General features: G+C 45.0%; 1 protein-coding gene across 2 annotated transcripts; it reads right to left on the reverse strand.

Moving 5' to 3' along the window:
- Positions 1–1,808: 1,808 nt before the first annotated feature.
- LOC118772134 (myoD family inhibitor domain-containing protein-like) lies at positions 1,809–21,904 on the reverse strand. Of its 2 annotated transcripts, none has more exons than XM_036520403.1 (5): positions 21,664–21,904; positions 21,261–21,417; positions 19,584–19,700; positions 8,574–8,828; positions 1,809–2,099 (listed from the first exon to the last, which is right to left on the reverse strand). In XM_036520403.1, the coding sequence occupies exons 2-5, from the start codon at positions 21,352–21,354 to the stop codon at positions 1,849–1,851; spliced, it is 717 nt and encodes a 238-aa protein (XP_036376296.1). In that variant the 5' UTR covers positions 21,355–21,417; positions 21,664–21,904; the 3' UTR covers positions 1,809–1,848. The 2 variants fall into 2 exon arrangements, with proteins under 2 accessions (XP_036376296.1, XP_036376295.1); XM_036520402.1 differs by having other exon boundaries at positions 19,584–19,703.
- Between the last annotated feature and the right edge of the window lie 1,179 nt (positions 21,905–23,083).

Raw genomic sequence — 23,083 nt, forward strand, 5'->3', positions numbered from 1 at the left:
CAACGAAGACGAAAAGCTGGATTACGAGATTCGAAGATTGTCAGTGAAGTCACACTGTAAAACACACACCGTGGGAGGAGATACGTAACACGATATGGAAAGTGTGCCTTCACATGATCGGCAGAGAGAGCTCTCATACTGATGACACCTGCGTCCTAAGAGTAGAAAAATAAGACAAAATCTGCAATACGAATGTCAGGAATTGAATGCAGAGCACTTTCACCCTTAAACACATTAATAGACATTCTCTTCTCTAGAGATGACCTTTTAAAAAGTGCTAATAGACAATAAAAATAAAAAATAAGGCTTTATAGATCTTCTACGATGTGAAAAGACATTAGACCATTAAAGCATTGCCCAAGTTCCTGCATACAGTATCCCACCCGGAACAAAATACTTCAGAATCTGAAAGGCACGCAAACATGCTCTTCAGAAATGGCTTTATCGTAATGCACAATACAATCAGAACTGTGACGTTAAAAACATCCTTTTTTGCACACAAAGATCAATTTTGCCAGTGCAAACGTCTCTTATTTGCATGTTACAATTCATTTACTCGTGATCCAAGCAGCATTCACCTTGGTCAGGGTCGCAGTGTTTGATCAGAGCACGTAATGAAGATCTCTTCTTGTTCGAAAAAGAGTGCAGTTTAATCGTTACACAGATAATTATACAGATGTAGCAAAACACACAGTTGTGAAGACCATCTGAACTTGGCTTGGGTGTGTGTCACAAGTGATTAATGAAATGTTACCAAAAAAAAAAAAAAAAATTACTGACAAACATCTTAAAGGGCTGTCGTGATGAAAGCCACACTGAGAAATGCTTCCAGTTGTACTCAGTTATTGTAAAATCTCCACTTAAGAACTGTATTGTATTATGTATTATGTCACATTCTATTTATTACACAAAAGGTATAGATCTCTTTCTATTCCAGGAAGCCTGTATCTCTACTGAATGTTTAATCATATTTAATTTAAGGATAAGGCAATTGTTTAGCAAGTAAGCACCATTCCACTGAACAGTGTTTCAAAAATAAATACTGATTACAATATGGCTTTGAATATTTATTCTTTTGGGGAAAAAACAAGGACATTTTCTTTCAAAGCTCAAGCTTTAAAATTAGACGGTAACATCATTCCATAATTCCATACATTATTTACAGTATTTGACACAAATTGACACATCATACTATAAGTAAATATGACAGCATGAAAATGTTTTTTTCCTGTCATTATTCATTGAAAGGCAGGTAAAAAAACACTGTGAAAAAGCTGTGATTTTCCTATTTTTAAACGTGTTCAATTTAAATTTGACAGTTTGTCTACTGTCGAGTTACAACAGACAATGCTACAAGAAAAGCATTGAAAGTGAAATATAATTTATACCATGTATGCTTTTTCCAACTCTGACAGTCCACTAGACTACTCTGCCAGTCAATCTTTGGTTTTGTATGCACATGCAATGAGCCACTTTGGTTCCAGTTTTTTGATTGGTTTTAAGGAAATCTATGAAAAGAGATAAGTTAAAAAATAACAGATTCTAACAGCTTAAACAGATACTTTAAAACTGTTTCTAAAGACTCTTTTGTACATCTATTGCATAATGGAACATTCTGGGCCTTGCTGGTGGACAGCATGGCATGACAGCCTCATGACAGCCCCACCCCCCCCCCACCCAGGATGGGCGGAGCCAACCTTGCGCTGTCAGCGGCCGGCTTGTTTGAGCCAGGCCACAGTGAAGCTCTGTGATTGGCTGAAATGAGCAGTCCGCTGACAGTGGGTGACAGCTCCAGCCATGGCGGGGGGTCCCATCCTGGGGGGGCTGTCCCGTCCTCGGGGAGGGCCCCTACGTGGGGAAGCAGATCCCGCAGCACTCCATGCAGATCTCCAGGCAGTCGGAGGACTCGCAGCAGGCGTCCAGCACGCCGCAGTCGGCGTCGCAGGGGCAGGCGCAATCCTCGCCCAGCTCCTCGGCCCCGCAGCAGCAGCAGCAGGTGTCAGGGCCGCAGCCGCCGCACGAGGCCTGGCTCAGCGCCATGTTGCAGAGGGCCAGGAACTCGCAGAACAGGCAGGCCAGGATGCAGTGCACGCAGCAGTCTGCGCCCCCCCCCCCCCAAAACAGAACAGCGTTAGCCTGAGTCCAGCCCAGGCAGGACGCCTGTGTGTGTCCACTTCGCTGTGCCTACAGCGGGCGGCCCTGTCCGAGCGCCACCCTGACCACTTAGAGCCAGCTGGAACCGTCATCCCATCTCCCATGAGCACCTGAGACACTGCAAACAGACAGGCCAGAGGGGGGCTCCTACTCGGCGTAAAGAAGCAGGCTTGCGGCTGGGGAGGGGCAGCAGGGCGGGAGGTTGAGCACAGAGGAATCAGCGGTCCAGAGGACTTCGAAGGGATGAATTCCATTTGAGGGCTGATTAGCAGATGCTGCAGAGATGGGAGCATTACCATGCAAACGCACAGGCCGATCGCCTAAAGCTGATTAGCAGCGCCTCAAATTTCCACGGGCAAATTGGAGCGCTAATGCGGCCGATTCCCGCCTCTCTGATTAACGTTTAACCTCTTTTCTCTTGTCTTCCGTGGGTCTCTTTGCACACCGAAAAATTTACATTATTTCAGGTCTTGTGAAAATAATCTTTTCTCAAACACTCTTTTTACATTTGTTTCTTTTACAACAACGTTTCTCCCCCAAAGTGTGCCTATTTCTTTCACTTCAGACATCAAACATAAACAATAATACTCATGATACTAACAATACTAACACTACTATTAATAGTACTAATAATAGTAATACTAGTAATACTACTAGTAAAATAGTAATTATTGTTATAATTTTTTCCTGTCCACTTCCTGTAAAAACAAGCCTATGCTAGATCATTTAGGCCTTTATTGATGCCCGCAGTATAACCCCTGCAGACCGCTGCTGACTCGCAGACACCGCACTGTGCTATGAGAGGGCTCCAGTTGAAGTGCCTAGGCCTGGCCTCGTACGCACTGTGTCTGAAACCCCCGTCACGCACTCCTGGCCGTGTACGCACTGTGTCTGAAACCCCCGTCACGCACTCCTGGCCTCGTACGCACTGTGTCTGAACCCCCCGTCACACACTCCTGGCCGTGTACGCACTGTGTCTGAACCCCCCGTCACGCACTCCTGGCCGTGTACGCACTGTGTCTGAAACCCCCGTCACGCACTCCTGGCCGCGTACGCACTGTGTCGCCAGAGCGGCTCCACTCTCAGCCAGGGACGAGACCCTCATTAAAAGTGGAAAACTGGCTCAGAGGTGTGCTACTGATGCGAAAGCATTTTCAGACACGCTGCTCTCGCACCCCTCTCCTCTGACGGACTCCGATCGCCTCGCCGGCTGTCTGACACAGGCCCCGCAGACGGCTGGATGCTCATCTCTGATTGATCAAAGCGCTCTCAGGCAGCAGCACTGACCGGCAGCGTGGGCCGGGAAATGAGCCCAAAATGAGATGCGTTTCCAGCTCAGAGAGGACCCTCTGCATCGGAAAGCGGATTTGGAAGGTTATTCATATCCTAACAAATTAAAGTGGAAATACTTAAAAGACATGTTAAATATTTTAGCACTGAGGCAACTGAATCCCTAACTAAGCTTTAGGTTATTAGGAATGTGTTTTGAAATATATATAAAAGAAAATCAAATATAAAAGAAATTATTACATAGTTTTACCATATACAGTATATGTACACATGCAAGGATATATGTTATTATCTTACCAATAAATGACAAATACAGTGACAATTACTATAGCATAAATACAAGTATTAAACTACTAGTAAGTAAATTGCTTCAAAAAGTTAAAATAATTAAAATCCCAAGATCTCTGAGCTGTTAGGAAATGGAACTTGGCTATATTTAATTAGTTTGCCAATTAGAATCTTCAGAACTATATGGCTAGGGTAGGTATACACAAAAAATGAACTGCTCTTTTTTTAACCTTAATTTATTCTTTATTGGTTTTAAGTAGAGAAGTTGTATTTTGTAATCTATTATGAGACATCGCTTTTTATTCAATGTTCTTCCAAGAAAATGGAATATTTGGGTTCAACCAGACATTTAGGCTCCTCATTAAAAAGCCCAGTGGCTCTGTTCCAGATCAGGGGAAACCCAACCCCCACTCCTGGCATTACAGTTTTTAAGATGGAGTCCAGCTTTGACTGGTAATTTAAGGCTTGAATAAAAAGCTCCACACAGCTGAACTGAAGTAGAGCTCTGAGACTGCAGGGCGTGAGTGGGGGCCCATCTGCCTCTCTGGTGTCCAGTGTGTTCACTTCTGCTCCGGGCTGCGGGTGACACACAAACCTCCATCCCCCTGTCAGTCTGGCTGTCAGAGCTGCCTGGGGGCCGCTGGCTGGTACAGCACAGTAGAGCGAACATCAGGGTGCAGGCTGCGTTTGCACTGTCTGAACGGTTTGAGTATGGCCCAGCTCGGTCTGTCTCTATGATACATGGATGTGAGGCAGCATATCCTAACGGGGAGACTGCTCTGGAGGACACGGAGGTGATGATCACCGGCATCATGTTAAAGGTTAGGCAGCATGTTTCCCAGTCTTAGATTATTCTGTCTGGATTGTTTGGCAGTTTGTTAATCTCAGAGGAATTGGTCTCATTTTTTCCCCCAGAGCTTCTACTGCTGGTGAAATTGTTTCCATCGGGTATAAAGGTTGTGTATTAGAGATAAAAAGAACATGGCTCCGTTTTTGGCAATGTGATGACGCTGCTGAAGCCTTGTGTAGCATCTCGCAAACTAGACTGCGACTAGCCTCTGTAGCCCGCTATGGGGCTAACTGTAGTAGAATGCATAACTCATTTCCATGCTGTATTTTAAGTGGGGAAGTTGATGATGATTATTTAGTTTCTTTGTTGCAATTAAAGTGAAGGAGATTATTTCCAACAAAAACACGTAACTGATATATTTTTTTTAACCTGACAGGACCACGCATTTCCACCAAAAGTCCTCAAAATACAAACATATCTCTAAAAAAAAGAAAACTGACACTACTCCGTTGAGGAAAAAACCTGCACCTATCACGTTTACGGCGAGCACTGCGAACGCTTGGGGAAATTGCCAGGGAAAACACAGAGGCGAACAGGAAGGAGCAGCAGGACCCAGTGCATGCTGGAGTAGCACAGAGCAGCACGAACTCACAGGCAATGAGCCGGCTCAGGCCCAGTGCATGCTGGGATCTCCTGCAGCCAGTGGCCCGTCCTCATTCCTTCATCTGGTTCATCTACACATGCGCAGTACCAGGACAGTAAAAAATGCTACTGGGCTATCCAGTATACCACGTTATACTAAGGGTAACGTAGTGTAATGTATAGGAGTGTATATAGTATAATATGTGATACAGCACATATGATGAGAATGAAAAGGGAACCTGAGTGATGATGGTGGAAGCAGAAAGCCGCACCCACGTCACACTCCAGCGCAGGCCTGCTAATCAAAAGGCCAGAGCTGATGTCTTAAAATGCTGCACATGTTAAGCTCAGAACAGAGCAGACATGTGGTTAGAGCATGTAGAATTTTCAACAAAAACGATAAACTCCAGACATGGGTACCTCCAACCAAATATAGTAGTATTTCCATTCATATGTATGCCATACCAAAACAAAGCTAAGGAAACATGCCCCTGACATCTAACATGGAAAAGGGCCCTTACAGTGGTTAAAAACAGCACTTCATAATTAGACAGGGTTAAATTTCCTGAAATTGTTTTTTAATGCACAGACCTTAGCCATAAAAACGCCTTAGCTTGCTGGGGCTTGCACTGAGCCAAGCCAATAATGCCTCAAGCCTTCACGGTGCCCCAAGAGGTCACATGTGACAGAGGTTGCTGTAAACCATTGTAATGGCTAATGTGCTCATTTACAGGGTATTGACCCCGGACGTTTCTCTCTTTAAACTAGCTATTGTGGCACAGTTCAGGTCACTCAGGACAGATCTCCAGGCACTTGACCAGCTTATACAAGGAATAAAACGGGTGAGAGCCGCAGTGGCTGAGGCCAGGGTCCCCCGGAGGGACATCGTAGCAGGCTACAGGGATATCGCAGGGCTCTAGCTCTAGCTCTAATAGGCTACAGACAGACAGGAACAGAGCCCTGATAGGCTGAGACAGAGAGAGGACTGTCCCCCCCCTCAGACATGGGCAGTACATGGAGTTGAATTACATCTTAACATGCCAACCACACAAGGTGAGGATTCTCTGACAACAGCACAATCTGAGACAGACACTCAGAGATGTTAGTCAGTGTTAATCCATGCCTGATAGATGGACACCTTTGTTATGGGAAAAACAGCACCTTGAGGTTCACAGGATTCTTTACCTGATATCTCATTATACTTTCATCAACTATCACAGACGTAATACACAAAATATAAATATAATCATTGTGTTTTTTCTAGCATGTTAAGTACACTGAAGAAATTTGTTATTTTGATGATTATCAACTCACATTTAAAATGTGATCTCTCTGTGATCATGACAGCAGCGTTAAATTTCATTATCTGAAATCTGAGACCCTGCCGTTAATTTAGGAACTGTGATGAATTGTAGATGCCTTTAATGGTTTCAAATGAGACTTTTTCAGCAGTACACAGCTGCTCAACGTGACATTAAGTGAAAAGTATGTATGTAAATGTAGATATGTTAGAAAAGTATGAAATATAAACAGAAAATAAAGGGACTTCAGGCTCAGTCATGCAAGCAGATGCACAACATAATTTAACCAATATAGCTGTGAAAATATGTGCATACATTGCACTGTTTACTGTAAGAGAGAGACGTTTGTTTACGATTGTTGACACTTCTTTTAACAGGTGGAGATCCCGTTTGCAAATGTTAAGATGCTTTCTGAGAAAACAGCTCCATAAAAATGCATGTTTCACAGCGTACCATCGCGAATGTGAGAAAGCACGCGCTCCCAGGGGACTTACTGGATTGTGCTGAAAACCAGGAAATAAGGCAAGGCTGTGCTCACTGAAGTGGGTGGAAAAGTGAATCAAGACTCTGGGGACATCAGGAGAAGCAGTCCAGTGTGACAGGAACTAATGCCACAAGGCTGCCTCTGAGCATGTGCAGAAATACACAGGGCCTCCCCTACACACAGTACAGGGCCTCCCCTACACACAGTACAAACAGCACTAACAAAACACTGTGTACTTATCAGACGAGTAAATAATTAAAAGATATTATCATTATCACTGCATAGTTTGAGTACAAATCCATGCATCACACAACAGATCGTGCAGAGATACTCTCTGTTCTGTCACGTCCCTGTGATGAACGCTTTATGGTAATCGGTGTCAGTATTAAACACTACAGCTTTGTATTGTCTCTGGGGAGGCAAACAGGATGTTGATTATGAACGCACTGATTCTATACACAGCTCTATAAATAACAGGCATGAAAGCAACACAAAGTAAAACTCATACAGCTGCAGCTTCTTCCCTCCAACGAAAACGTGAAACCCCCCAAAGCTCTGGAGCATTACAAGCCACGATTTTGACTATGACATTCAGAAAAAGAAATTGGATTTTGAAAATGCTCACATTTGCAACTGTTTCAGCTCCATTATGCACGCTAATATTTGGACTCATTCAAGGGCTGAATCAGTTCCACCCCATCCCTGTCTCTGAAAATATCCAAACCTTTTCTTTTCGAACACAGCATTCCTCTACTGTGCCGTCCAATCGACCAGTAAACCTTTCGATGTTGGCCGGGACACTTCAACCAGGATTTTGTTATATTCTGAATCTTCATTAATAAGTCCAGGCAAGCCGATGTTTGCAGGCCAGAAGCGAAACCTGCTGATGGTGAAAGCAGGGTGAGCAGGAATGGAGCTCTGCGTGCGGAGGTGACACGCAGGGGGCGGAGCAGGATGGAGAGAGCGGCAGTGTAGGAGCGAGCGGCCGTGCGGGGGTGCGGGAATGGAGAGGGAGAGGTGCGATTCGGGGAGGGGGGGGTGCAGGCCCCCGTTAATGACGGGTCACTGTGAGGAGGGACTGGCGCACGCGGCGGCCGTGTCGATGCCCAGCGGGCGGCCCCGCCCGCCTCTGCCTCATTAAAAGGTCACACGTCTGCGACTGTCAATCTCCTCACAGCGTCCTCGTACAGCTGCGTGCACTGTGCGTAGGCACAATGCCTACCGCCGCTGCTCTGACACAGTGGAACACTATCTAATATCATATCATATCATATCATACATGCATGTATACATAGATATGTACATATATCGCAGAAATACAAAACAAAACAAACACGTCTGTATACATTGATATTTACATGCATCTCACAAATACAAAACAAAAATATGTCATTTCTAACAATACTAATAATGTATAATATAATATTTACAGGCATTTTGTAAGGTGCTGAGTGCAGTCATGGTGAAGGATGGGTATGACAGACATGGACAGTGGTGTGGAAACTGTGCAGGTCTCCCTGAGGTTTCGCCTGTGAGGGACTGGACCTGTACAGGGGGCGGAGGTGGGGAAGGGTGCGGGTGGGAGCTGCACAGGTGTCTGTGAGTGACGTAGAGGGGGCGTTACCTTCCGGAGACGAGCCGGGCTTGTGTGATTGGCTGGAGATGGTGCTGCTACTGCCGGAGCTGTGCCCGGATAGGCTGGACTGCAGCTTCCGCGGCAACCCCCCGGCAACGGGCTCTGCCCCAGCATGTGGAGCCCCAGGGGGAGCTCCTTTCCCATTACTGAGCTCTGTGTGAGGGCCGGTTTGGAGGGGGCGCGTTCCCCCCTCGCTGGGATCTGACGTTGAGGCAGCTGGCCGGGCCAGAGGATGAGGTTGCACTGGGAAGAGACACATTGTTAAATTCCGCTCCGCTCCCCCAGCATGAGAAAACTCACAGACACAGATCTCATTACATTACATTATAGTCATTTAAGCAGATGCTCTTATCCAGAGGGCGTTACACAGGCTACAATTTTTACATGTTATTCATTCACACAGCTGGACATTTACTGAGGCAATTCTGGGTAAAGCACCTTGCCCAAGGGGACAGCAGCAGTGTCCCGGGGGGAAGTGACCCAGAAACCTTTCGGTTACAAGCCCTGCTCCTTACCACTATGCTACACTGCCAACCTCAACAAATAACCCCGCTCTGCTGCAGATCACATGACCGGATGGTACACTCCTGCTGTAGCACAGGCACAGAGCCCAGGTGAGTCCCCCCCTCCCCCTCCCTGTCTCCTCAGGTCCTTACACGGGCGGCAGCAGAGGGAGCCCAGCGAGGCCCGTCTCATCAGAGGGAGCCCAGCGAGGCCCGTCTCATCAGAGGGAGCCCAGCGAGGCCCGTCTCATCAGAGGGAGCCCAGCGAGGCCCGTCTCATCAGAGGGAGCCCAGCGAGGCCCGTCTCATCAGAGGGAGCCCAGCGAGGCCCGTCTCATCAGAGGGAGCCCAGCGAGGCCCGTCTCATAAGAGGGAGCCCAGCGAGGCCCGTCTCATCAGAGGGAGCCCAGCGAGGCCCGTCTCATCAGAGGGAGCCCAGCGAGGCCCGTCTCATCAGAGGGAGCCCAGCGAGGCCCGTCTCATAAGAGGGAGCCCAGCGAGGCCCGTCTCATAAGAGGGAGCCCAGCGAGGCCCGTCTCATCAGAGGGAGCCCAGCGAGGCCCGTCTCATCAGAGGGAGCCCAGCGAGGCCCGTCTCATAAGAGGGAGCGTTGGCGTTCAGAGCAGGGGGGCAACTCGGCGTTATGTCCCATCTGCATTCGAAAGGGAGCTCTCCCCCTGAATTATTCATCTCTCCTCTCTGTCTCTTTCCGCATCTCTGCTTTCCTTCCCCTCCGTTCCCCAAACCGTGACCGCCGCCGGACTCCGGGACCTTCTTAAGGCGCCGTGTTGAGAAATGACTTCATTTCACAGACCCAACGCGCGCGCCATGTTCTGCGCTGTTCTGCGCGCACCAACAAACGCGGTTATTATCAACCAGAGGTAACTCCAGCCCGGTCCTCTTTAAGGACGCCCCAGGAGACGACCTCTCCGAAGAACACAGACACTGCAGATCTGTGTGTAAAGGCCTAACATCTACACTCCCTGTCTGAGAAAGACTATATTGTCATCAGGAAACCATTGCATAAAAACAAAGAGTGATTTGGGTCCTGGTGTCGAGGAAGTGTGTTAAGTGCACACCAGTGGCACAGCCCAGACATGGAGCAGGTGATTTATTTCTCTGGAGCAAGACAGTGTAAAATTACACAATGTTCCAGTGGAGACTGCTATCCTACAGTCTGTTACCGAAACTGCAACTCTGGGAGAGGAAATTTCAGCTTCTCTTTGTTGCTCTTAAGAGTACCTATGTTAACTTCACTTCAAGTCTCAATGTGTCAGGAAGGATGTCTTTCCTTTGTAAAGCCTGAAAACAAAAGCATGCGGTCAGTGATGAGATAACAAAGGAGGTTACTTCCTCAGTACAACCTGCTGGCCCGCCTCTTCTGACAGGCCTAAGGCCTACGTTATGAAAGCGGACAGAAAAGCAAGAACGCATCCATGAGTAATAAAACAGGAACGCCGCATCCACTTTTAAACAGGAGGGATTAAAATTTCAGGGTGGCGGTTCGCCACAAAGCGTGTATCGCCCGGCGGACCCATTAACGCGGCGCGCTGAGGAAGGCGGCCCAAACGGGACCTCTAACCGCCTCGTTTTCGGCACGTCAACAAGCGCTGAGAGCATCCCGCTGAATTAAACATGCCGCTCCACCGTGGCGCGGAGCCGGTGGTGGCGGCCGCTTCCCAGGCCCGGCTCGCAGAACACCGCCTGACAGCCTCGCGCTCTGTAGCGTCTCCTGAGCATTTTTAAAAGGCCAGCGCCTGATGGATTCCTGCAGAACACACATACATATAATTGCCGTTTGTCACAAGCCTTCAGTGAATACCCCACACAGGGACTGAGTGGGGTATTCACTGTGTGAGTACCAGCAGCAGCGGGAGGGTTCCAGGATAGCTGCGTGTGTGTCCTGTGCCTACATACAAGCCATTCTGCTATCGCACCATGAAATCACAGAAAAAAAGGGATTCCTTCTGAGAATTAATCGGCACTGAAATCAACTCCATTCTCAGATCAAAAACATGAATTCAGAACATTTATTTTTTCTTATGAAGGGGACAAGAGATATCAGGCTTCTGCACACACAGCCCCAGAACACTTACGCATTTGCATGTCGCATGTCAAAGGTAAGGCAACACGCCTGGACATATCTAGGTCTACATCAGACATTCTGAATATAGTACAAGCCTGGCCTTGTTCACTAGGTCCCCCTGGACTCCCGTTTGACACGATGTTTTAATGTGCAGTCAGTGTGCGGTATTGCAGAAGTATTGAATAAACAGCTTTGAATATAATGCCCAATGAAGAGAGGATGTTCTGAAGACCCCCTGCAAAAGTGAAAACTGCCAGCACCTTAAAGCGCTTCCCAAAGTGTCCCAAAAGTACCCCCCCCCCTCCCAAAAAAAAACAAAACAAAAGAAAACATTCAACCACACAGAACTCCTACTCCATATTAAGCCATGCAACACTCAGCAATAGCAAGTGTGAGGGCGAACACCGCAAAGGGAGCAAACTGTATACAAATAAACACTCCAGTATCATTTCACAGTTTACATTTCTCGGTTCGCCTCTGGACGATCCAGCTTCTCAGTAAGCTGCTGTTTACAAATTGCTATTACAATCATCAGCCACAGAGAGGATCGGTTTAGCAGCCCTGCCTCACCTTTCATCTCAAGTGCGTAGTTCCTTGTTTAAAAATATAAATACCACTTAAACACTTTCCTGGGCAATCTGCCTGTTTAGAATGCTCATTTGTAAGAGTACGGTAACCTAGCATAACAATTCTTACCGCCCATAAACTACTTGGGGCAGTAGCTCCCCCATAACTCTGTGCTTATGGCACTTTTCAGAGCAATGGGAGATTCTTTAATAGAATCCGTATCTCAACATCAGTATTTATAGCAACTAAACCATGGCTTTTTCACTGCAGCTTCCTTTTTGCTCCAGTCTGCCCGCTCCCTCCCCCACACGGGCTGCCTTCAGGGAGCTGAAAACCAGCTATGAAGGAGCACCCCCATTTCAGCTGTTAGCACTTGCTGGCCCTATTAACTGTGCAGAAACCAGCAACCAGCTACTGTACATTTCATAACCTAGATCGCTTAACCAAACCACAAAAATAAAAAAATACCACAGGTATAAAGGGCTTTAAATTAGTACTTTAATCCAGAGGAATCCCATGCATGGGTAGAAAGTTCAAACCATAAAATCTATTTAAAAAAAAAACATTACAGTAAGGTTTTTTTTACGACATCTATTTTTTGCCCAGGGTTGTGCCAGCCAGGAGGGCGGGGTCAGGAGCACCCATAAAGGGCGGGAAACCTTTTCCGCCTCTGACAGTAGGTCATCTGTGCAGGCTGCTGGAACCAAACTGCCTCGTCAGACAAAAACCTGCAGCTCCATCGACACGCTCAGTGATGGAGCCGTTTTAACTCTGTAATACCAAGTCGCAGTGCATGGCGGTGGATTCCAGTTTCTGTAACTGTGACTTGGCTGCCAGAATCACTCAGCCATTTTGTTTTTGTAGCACTTTTTTCTCTGTGACAATTAAATCATTTAAATTTGGCTCTTTCAAAGCAACCTGAGATCCAACACTCCAAAGTGCGTTTATTATTCCAAGCGACCCCCTTCTCTTGATAATGACGGCAAAGAATATCAGTCGTGTGGGATTTACCAATTTCAAATTTAGTAATTTGGCTGCTGATTGAGTGGAAAAAAATAACCCCTGTGGACCCCTTTGAGCTTAATTACATTTTACAGCGAGGATGGGCGACTCGAAATGAGGGGCCCGATTTCCCTGGTCCGAACCCTTCACCGAGTACTGAGGTGGGGACCGCCATCAATTACCCCTCCATTTTAAAACGGAACATTTGAGTGATTAATGTCTGACTCTTACAGGAATCATTACGGTATCCAGTGAGCGGGGTCATTTCCATGAGAAGAATCACACCAATGCAGATTGTTCACACTTGTGTAAATCACTGTAGTGTTTTTTTTTTTTTTGGGGGGGGGGGTGGGGGAACGGGGGACGGCAGTGTAAATGAGTGAAATATGAGCATCCTCAGCAGCAGGGATTGTTGAGTGGGACGCTTCTAATATACACAACAGTCTGAGGAGATCAATCATCTGACCTGCACGAATAGGACAACACAGTTTGCTTGGACCTTTCATTTCAACAACTCGTTCAGCTCATGTCGTATATGAAGCCCACTCCCAATGACACCCGTGTGAGCTGCGGTGTGGTGGATGTGGAGGAGCCCTCTTAGAAAGCGCTCCTCTCTCCCTGATTCAGGCTTCATACCGCCCTCTCCCCTCTCCACAGTCACTGGCACTATGACTCAGTGCGGGCCTGCTGGCAGGCTCCAGGCGAGCAGCGAGCCTCGCCCTCTCTAACGGTTACAGAGGGGAATAAAAAGAGCATCAGGGGAGTTTGTGCCATTGGTGACTGGCAAACCGAGAGCCCAAAATCCCTGCAGACGCGGAGAGGGTGAACGGTCACAGTGGGGAAACGGTGACACACCCAATGCAGTCATTACAATCAGCACCAGAACAAATACACAGCCTCATTCATAACTCAGTCAAAAAGCCAGTCAGCACCAGGATAAAAAAGTAGGACTGTACGGTAACATTTTCCCAGAATCCACCTCAGAACTAAGGGAAGTTAATGCGACGTCTGAGCTACACAGGTGCGGGTCAGTGATGTTTGACCTCCGAGTGCCAATCATGGATTTAAGCTGTGGATTCAGAGTGAAGGGCAGAGGCTGTAGTCTGCCATTGAGTGGTTTTTCAGGAGACGGCTCCATCGATTTCTGGCCCGTTATAGAAGCGCCGGCCGCGCCGTGTCTGAATGAAGCCAGGCTGCGGCCGGCCGTCACCCTCCGCTGATCAGAGAGGCCTGGCGGAATGACCTACCAGCGGCGCATTGAACCTGCAAACTGGCAGGGGTGGAGGACGAGGCCGCCAGAGACCTCTGTAATGGAGAGGGCTTTAACCTCCGTGTCGGAGACAAGTTCCTGCCGCCCAAGCAGTCCCCCTGCTCGCCTTTCATTTGAGGTTCTCTCCCAGGCAGCACCCCTGTGCTGTGTGTCTGGTCCTGTGTACACAACGCAGCCACACTGGCCTGAGGAGTGAAGTGTAATCCAGCCCTACAGTTCAGCCACTCACCACAGCCAGCATCTGCTGAAGCCCCTCGCTCAAACAGAGGCCGGATCGCACTGCTCAGAAAACACCACACGCTGACAACGGTCTAGCCTTACCGAATAACAGGGACGTGCTTTGCTCTTGTGCTTGTCTGACAATAAGGTAGAAAAGCCACCAGGCTATGAGGACCAGAGCTTTGGGTTCCATAGGAAACTATGGCATGGAGGACCAAAACAACATTGAAATCAAACAAAAACTAGCCTATCAGTAAAAGAATAACTTGATGAATACAATGATAAATATTAAATAATGCAAAACCAATAAACAGTTAACCAAATACACAATAAGTAATTACATTTTTTCAATTCATTTAATTATTCATTATTATTTGCTTACAACTGAAGTTTCTTCTTGCTGTTGCTACTTGCTTACTTGCGTCACAATGCATAAAACTGCAAAGTAGCAAAAGGTAGCAGAGAAGCAATTACGTGTTTTCTAAATTCAGACAATAGCCCTGCTTCAGGCCTCTAATGGCGCCTGACACAACCCACTGGGGTTTGGACTGATAGAAAGAAATAAGATCCCTTTATTTATTAAGTACTTTATGTATGCTTTTAACATTGTATTGGTGCATTTCTTTAATAATGGATGTAATTTTGGTAAGCTTGGTGTTCCAGCGTGTGGCTTTTTCTCCTAAAGTCCAAATGCCGAACCTCTCCACACTTACAGTGCGTCATTACCTTCGATGGATATTAAAAGGCACAGTCATTCTTCAGCCTCTTTCCATCAAACAGCCAGCCCTGAGATCAGTCTGGAGTTCGAACAGAAATCCCGTATTGAGCCAACAGAGGTCTCTCTCTGTGGTGCGCGGCCCACGACAACAAACTGAAACAGAAACATCTGAGGGGGACATTAATTAAAGCAGTAAAATCAGCTTCACCAAACCTCTGCTGCAGTTTCAGTCAGGTCTAGTCTTAATTACAGATCATACACTGTGCTTTCATTATTCCACACGGAATTTCCAAGCGTCTGCTCTTAGCAACAAGAACAATCAAAGGCACAATTACCATTCTTCACTGTTTCTAGGAGTTATGAAGCATTTTTAATCACTTCATAACAAAAAAAAGCATTCTGTATGGACTCTTAACACTTTGGAAAATGCAAATAGCATGGCTCGAAGCTTTCGACATGAGACGTATCTGTATCAGAATGAGGAAATAATTAGCACAGAGGTGGGATCACAATGACCATTTTAATCAACCTCTCCACAAGTATTTCACCCTATTTATACAGTTTATGGTTCTATGGCCCACTGCTGAGTAATCACTTCAGAATTACCTCTCCTGTTTTAATGATCTCTCAGCTTTAACACACAAATGCAAGGGATCCAGGAGACTAAAGATTCAAATACGGGTAATAATAATTCACAGTACAACGGCTTTTAAATTGTGCTTGTTCTGTGAAACAAGAGAAGTGTTCTGTGGGGATTTTGATGGTTGAGATTTGAGGACTGATTACAGGTTAGGTAAAGATACCATACCAAGGTAGACTAGACTGTTTCCTTTGTATTAGTCATTGCACTACATATGTTTTTTCCATATATCATTGATATCCTATGTGTTGATGCATTTCAGACATGCTATCAGCGACTGAATCAGATCACCAACAGCGACTGCGAAAGCACTGGTCAGTTGTCATGGCACAAGCACCAACAAACACTCAAAGCAAACACACCTGAGATTTTACACAGTACCAGTAGTGACTGTCTTGTAATAAACTTCCTTCGAGAACTATATCGCGGCTCCTGCATTCCGTTCCGAAAGGTCATTTCTCTGACAACTGAACAACCTTGAGGTTTCAAAATTAAAAGCACAATCTCCAGCAGACACGGAGACTGAGAGGACCGTACAAGGGCCAGGACTAATATCTTCTGCAAAGCGCAGGGCCACATTGCTTGACCTTAAAGCTTCGCTTCAGAATTTCCCAAGATAAAAGTACCTGTCCTTCAGCAGGGTCTACTTCATCCAGGAGAGCACTTTAAAAGTGTTCAATGATTCAATGAATAATGTGGCGATAAAGGGCCTAAACTGTCGTTAGGTCATGCTAATTTACTTTAGTGTCTGCGTCTGGCTCCAAAGTCCCATTTGATAGAGATACGACTCCATGAAAAGTCATTTTAGGGATTTTTCCCCCCCCTTTAAATCTGACCCAGAGACTAATTTTGAGTTTAAATATTCTAAAGAACCAGGCTGTTCCAGGACCATGCACACGGACAATATCTCTGTAAAAAAAAGACCTGTAAAAAGGACAAAGCTACAGTCTCAATAGTACCTTAGAAATTGGTATAGATTAGATAGTACAACAGACTGCACGGCAATGGGGAATATGATCATAGAGCTAAAACTAATGAATTGCACTAAACTGAATTGCAAAAGACAAGGAAGTGAGGAAAAAAATCAGCCACAAGCTTCTTTTGCCTTGTTGAATGTGGATGAAGACCAGCCAGAACTCCCACCTTTCCTCTTTGTTTACCTGTAATTACGGCCACGGTTTGAGTACGCTGTAGCGTCTCAGGTGCCTGAGTCGCCCTGGACAACGCAGTCCGTGAAGAAAAGCTACGATGATGTAACAGTTCACAATGTTTGTGCAATACTGAAATACAATACTCAACAGAACACCACTTCACAGGAAAAGAGTGAAAAAGGTGTGCTAACTGCCTGATCTGGCTCTGTATATGCTGTATAACACCAACTGCAGGCCATGAATGCATTCAGTTATGTAGCAGAGGGACCAAGATTTCATTAATCTGTATTAATCCAAATCATTAAACTGTTGGGCATCTGACCCTAAATCCTGAATCCAAACTGTGGCCAATTCTGTATTTTTTCAGGATTGATTTTGCCATATTAATATTTTGTTAGACGGCTACAGTTGAATGTAAGCACTACGTAATAAACGCATTTCTACAACAATAAATTTAACAAGGCTGTACACACGTTATGAATCTCACCAATCACTACAAATATAATTTACTGTTTTCTCTCTTTGAATGAATTCAACATGCTCAAAGAGAGATTCATCAAAAATCAAGCATTATTTCATACCAAGATATATTCAGAATACAGAAGACAGTAAATGGAGGCTGTTGAAATGGCATCTCTCTTGAGACAAAAAAGTCACGAAAATAATTTTTAAAAACTGAAGCAGAAAGAGAAGAGATTAATCAATCAAGATTAAATGCTGAATTCAGTGCCAACAGGACAGGAGAGCTGAGCACATGACGTCTGGGTTTTTCTGTTCAGAAATGGAAGTTCTGAAGCCTTCACATTAGGTACATGTTTTAATTGCTTTTTTTCTTAAATGTCTATTACAGACCCCAGCGTCTTTTTTATCATTGTCATCAATTTGCTAAGCAGGCCCTTACATTCCCCATCTTATGGAGAGCACTAGACATTTCCTGGAGAGCACTAATACAGACATTTCCCATTATTATTATCGGCGCAATTCAGACAGGGCATTGTGACTCTGCTCGAAGGTGAGGATTCATCCGATTCACCTTCAGACTCCAAATCCTTCATCTGTGACAGAGCGGCATTAATCTCCATATGAAAATCTATCTGCACCAGCCCATTCATCAGACTGAAGACAAACACGGTCACTTCAGGAGACGGTGGGCTGTGTCATAACGCTGTTCTGCCACAATCCTAACACTGGTTCACCGATTTTAACACAGGGGGCTTGCAAAAATAATTTTCCAGATGCAGTGATGAAAATTTCATAACTGCAGTGGCTTTTACACTGTTTAAAGACCACACGGGTCTGCTCTGTGGAAAAAATGGTTCCTGGTTTAATTTACAATTACCTTTTCACATCAAAGAAACCCAGGGAAAGAGATCATTCACATGTACTAAATCAGCGGCCATTTGATCCATCCATTCAAACACACAGATATGCAAAACATATGTTGACTCCTAAAGACAGATCCTGAAAAACTCCATTCAGGAACATCTTCACATCATCACAAAATAGGCTGTTTTTTTTTTACAATGTTTTATGTTTTTACAATGTTTTTACAGTTTTATACAACTGGACATTTACTGAGGCAATTGTGGGTTTAGTATCGTGCCCAAGGGTACAGAAGCAGTGACCCAGCAGGGATATGAACTGGCAACCCGTTGGTTACGAGTCCTGCTCCTCAACCACTTTGCTACACTGCTGCCCACACATATGAACAGCATCGCCTTAGGAACCCAAGTCTGTACCTGGAAGGAACACAAGCAGCAGATAGAGGCATTTGGAAACATCCAAAAGCCCTATTAACGCTGAAGCAAACTGTCTGGGATGCCAGTCATCTCCATTAAATGAAAGAGATCCAAACTGATTCTGGGAAACATTACCATTTCCAGGTACAAAGCTTTCCATCCGTTTTGGCCCAAGGAAGCTCTAAAAGGAACAGTGCTTCAGGTTCAGAGTCTCTCTCATTGTGAGACCCACACATAACCATGTCTGCCTACCTCCTCATTCAATAAGTATTCCTTCAGGTGGTCTTTTTCTTCTAAAATCACAAAAAAAATCTGTATTCTTAAGAACATCCAACTGAAAACCCTGTTCATTTAAAGACTTTTCATTCAAAGAAAGATCACATACAGTGATACCAAAATAAATCAAGGCTAGTAGTGATGTTTGTCTCTGTAAAGTGAGGAACTGTGCCTCTCGTGTGCCTCAACGGAAGACTTCAGGTCTTCCTTCCCTTTCTAACAGTAATCATGGGTAAAATACAAAAATACACTTTGAAGACATCCCTAAAAGCCAAGCCACACATTTCTCAATGGAACCATTTAAAATGGAGCAGAAGCTGGCGACCAAGATGAATCAGATCTAATGAGACCTATGCATGGTGAAATATGATTTTCAAATGTAGATGTAAATAATATGAGAGTGGAGGCAGATCAAAGTCCTCCAAAGAGATAGTTCATAATTCATACACACCAACCTCATGGCACACACATAGATGTCCTATTTCTACCGCATCAGTGTGTGTGTGTGTGTGTATATATATATATATATATATATATATATTCAAAGAAAATGCTTTCCCAGAACAAAATCAAATTTATTAATGCGTGCACATACTCACTGGAATGGCATGAATATCAATAATGCTGGTTTTGAGACGGAGACACGGGTCTCATTACATGTTACACATTTTAGCTATGCAGACATGCCCAGGTCTGACTCGCAGGGCAGCTGCAGAATGATATGGAATCTGGTACAGAGGAATTTCTCCACCTCTCCGCGTGGTGTCCACACCGTAGGTGTCTCGGCTCACCCTTCGTTTGTGAGCGGACCCGTGCTCACTACTTACTTCTAATGAGGTCACTGCTGGAGGAGCTTCCCCTGGCCTCCTCTGCAGAGCCGCCTCTCGGAGCGCCGCTTCCTGTCTCCGGCTTGGGGTCAGGGGGTCTGCTGGGGCTGTCACACCCTGCTGAGGAAAAGAACCGATCCACTGTGACAAAGCCACTGCCACACAGCAGTGTGAAGGAAGGCCTGGGACAGCTCGGAGTTCTGGGTGCCATGCTGTGAAGTCTGTACAGGTGTGCAGTTCTGACTTTACCTTTGTCTTAAATAACTCCAATTTGGAAAACATGTGTCCTACCAGTGCCAAAGACGTATGCCGTGGTTTTGAATCATTCAGACCTTTCGCAGGTTTTGCAAATTACTGAAAACACGCAGCTTATGTCATGATAAAACACCTTAAGCTATGAATTTGAATGGGTGTAGCTGTGTAGACAGTATGTGAGCCTGCAGACTGAAGAGGAAGCAAGCCTTACAACTAGAGCCATTCTGCCAAGCCAGTAAGAGTTCTCAGAACCTTGGACAAGCTCTGCAATTGGTCACAAGTTCAGGAGCGTAAGGTTGTTAACACTCTGAGCCCACATCCCCATCTTGTAAACTTCTTTCAGGTGCAGAATGAACAATGACTCCATATTTCACAGCCCAGGCACCAGGTTTTCACCATCATTGCCGGTTGCCCTCTGTACTGTAAGCAGCAAAAGCATCGAGCAATGAGGTAGATAAGATAGCTTCAGATACATGGATAGATAGGTAGGGCTTCACCCTGGCCCAGTGCTGGTGTATAATAAACCTCTTTCACAGAGTGACTGTGAAAATCAATACACATTTAAGCTCCAACAGTACTGTGATGCATCACAGTATTTAGTGATTACTGCTGAAAATAAATTGGTCTATTCTCAAAACATTTACAGTGCTTTGAGAGGAGAAACTACACTCAGCTGTGAACCACTTAAAGTCCTGTGAAGATCCATTCCCCACCAGTCGTTGTGATTGCTTACTTTGTCCTACTTTGCTGGTCTGGACAGTGTCGTAATGATGCTCGGTATAAATAGGTTGGTTTTCGGTTCAGTGCCAGATTAAAGTAATGGGGACAATCTTACTTTGCATATGATAATTCTAAAGGCAACCACCAAGTTAATTAGAAAACTATAATTAGCTGTGGCCGCTTCTAATTGTCAGTGAGGCGTTCCAACGGTTTTTATTTGGAAATGATGAAAACACCACTACGCCTAATGTTGGCTTATGGGTACTGATGGCTGGTAAATCCTTGGGTATAAACTGGAGGCTCCTAGAGAGAAGCAATGATATGCTCCATGAACAGAAAATGGTGCCACATATAAAATATGACTGTCAATGTGATTACAGAACACTTTCATTCTGAAAATGTAAAAAATCACAATACAAGGACACATGACGCTATAAAACAGGTAATATTAATATACTGATGTTAACTACAACATCTAAACGGCAGGATTTCAGGCTATTAGCACTTATAACTATTGCTATTATAACACGTATTACTATAACACTTATTAATATTATTATGTTATTGTCCATGTGCTTGACAATATCCAGCAACAAACAGTTCAGTTCACTCATGTGAAGACAGGGGGACTGCGAAAAATGCAAGCAGCAACAGTTTATGATTTTAGTCATAAACATGCGTGTGGAAGTGAACATGCCTTACCGTGGGTCTCTGAGAGGAGCAGACTACTTTCGTGTGAATGTTCCTCCTCCGGCCCCGAAGGCCGTGGTGGAGGTAAAACCGTCTCCTGGGACATGGGCCAGCGTTCTTATCGGGATACACGATACAAAACAGCACAGCCAAGATTCACCCTCCAGCCCTGTGACAAAATGCAATGTAACGGACTGACAGCAATGGGGAACCGTATTCAAATCATCTGAGAGACAATTGACGTTGCCGCGAAGAAAGTGACGTCAGTCTACGGAAATTACACATGCTCCTTAAAAGTTTGTGGAAAAATATTTTTACCGCGAAAATATTATGAAACCGCGCGCAAAACAGTACACGTATAGGTGTAACACATACTTCTTATTTTTAAAGATAAAGCAAATAAATTGAGAAGTACCTTTCAAACATGACACCTCCTCCAAGTTCAAATTTGACTTACTCCCATCCTTTCCTCTCTCTCATCGTCGCGCTGATAAATTGTTATAAATTCTCTCAGTCTTGACTGTTAACTGTTATTTCCTTACTCGTAAAGTTATCTTTTGACAATCTATCCTGCTGTCGAGGCGAAAATTCCAGTATTCCTTGCTTCACTCCATTCCGCCGTTCGCCCGTTCACTGACAAAGTTTGTGTCTGCCTCTGAAACATTTTTCATCATTTCCGGATTCCGAAAACAGTCGCAGACTGACCGCCCGCTGCGGCCACGGGCTCCCGCAGCACTCCCCGGAGCACGCGTGCCTCCTGCGTGGGGAGGCACACATGTTCATGTGTTATAGTGGTGCACTCGTTTTATTTCTATTCGTTTCAGTGGCTCATTTATTGACTTGGTGTTCGTCATGACAAAATAAACATAATTTCAAAGACCTCACGTATCTCAATGTTCTATGCAAGTTTCAAATATATGTAGGCGTTATATGACAGGATATGCTGTTTTTTTCCTTGTGGCATTTTTTCTTAAAGGTTGGTTCTGACCTGAATGATACCTGATTATGACATCACATTGAACTGCAGATCTGCACATTCTGTGATATCCCATGATGAATCTGTTTAAGAATAATTAGCCTTTCTTTCTACTTATTTTGATGTTGTCTTTATGATACAACTGAAATAAAAGAGAAAAAAGCAGCCTATCGAGTAAAATATACCCTTCCCATTGATTTGGTGAACTCAATTTCGCCCCTAATGCAGAAATCACAGCAAGTCTATGGCATAATGATTTACTATAAATCTAAGTCAACGCTGAACTCACAAACCCAATACAATCCATCTTTCAGTGGAGAGGGTGCTGTCTTCTTCAATATAGGTGTTGATTCTATTACTGAACTTATCTGTGATCAGACTGGACCTTCGTCCTTCTCCGCCAATAATTACATGGACAGAGATAGCCCCCAACACCTTGTAATAGGTATCATCCAGCTGCTGAAGAAATAAGCTTTAGAAGACATCTCCTTATACGCTTGGTGTAGCCAGCACAACACCTTCTACGATGAAATGGTAGATGGAAAGGCTGATGCTATAAATAGTTTATGTAGGATTGCTATATTGAATTGCCAGTTGACATATTGTGATCCTATGTGGAAGATTTGAATGCAGTGCAGGTGTAAGTGCTGAATTTTAAGATTATGCAATAAAGTTTACGAGAAATTAGTCCAACAGCAAGCACCAGTGTTTGCCATACATACACTGGCCATCACATCATTTAGGGTTAGGGTTAGGGTTACTGTGTCAATTCAGGTTAACAATCTATCACCGACCTATTGGCAGATTTGAAGGTTATGTCAGTTACAGAGAGAAATAAATGACTTTCAGACACATAAAC

Source organism: Megalops cyprinoides, chromosome 25 (genome assembly GCF_013368585.1).
Source record: "Megalops cyprinoides isolate fMegCyp1 chromosome 25, fMegCyp1.pri, whole genome shotgun sequence".
In the NCBI taxonomy this organism is placed as follows: domain Eukaryota; kingdom Metazoa; phylum Chordata; class Actinopteri; order Elopiformes; family Megalopidae; genus Megalops; species Megalops cyprinoides.

What these genes read in the sequence shown, in the direction of transcription:
- LOC118772134 (XM_036520402.1), bottom strand. Translation starts at nt 21,354, where the DNA reads ATGTCCCAGGAGACGGTTTTACCTCCACCACGGCCTTCGGGGCCGGAG. An exon ending in CAGCAGTGACCTCATTAGAA is followed by an intron (nt 8,829 to 19,583) that starts GTAAGTAGTGAG and finishes GTCTCTTCCCAG; the next exon opens with TGCAACCTCATCCTCTGGCC. An exon ending in GCCCGGCTCGTCTCCGGAAG is followed by an intron (nt 2,100 to 8,573) that starts GTAACGCCCCCT and finishes GGGGGGGCGCAG; the next exon opens with ACTGCTGCGTGCACTGCATC.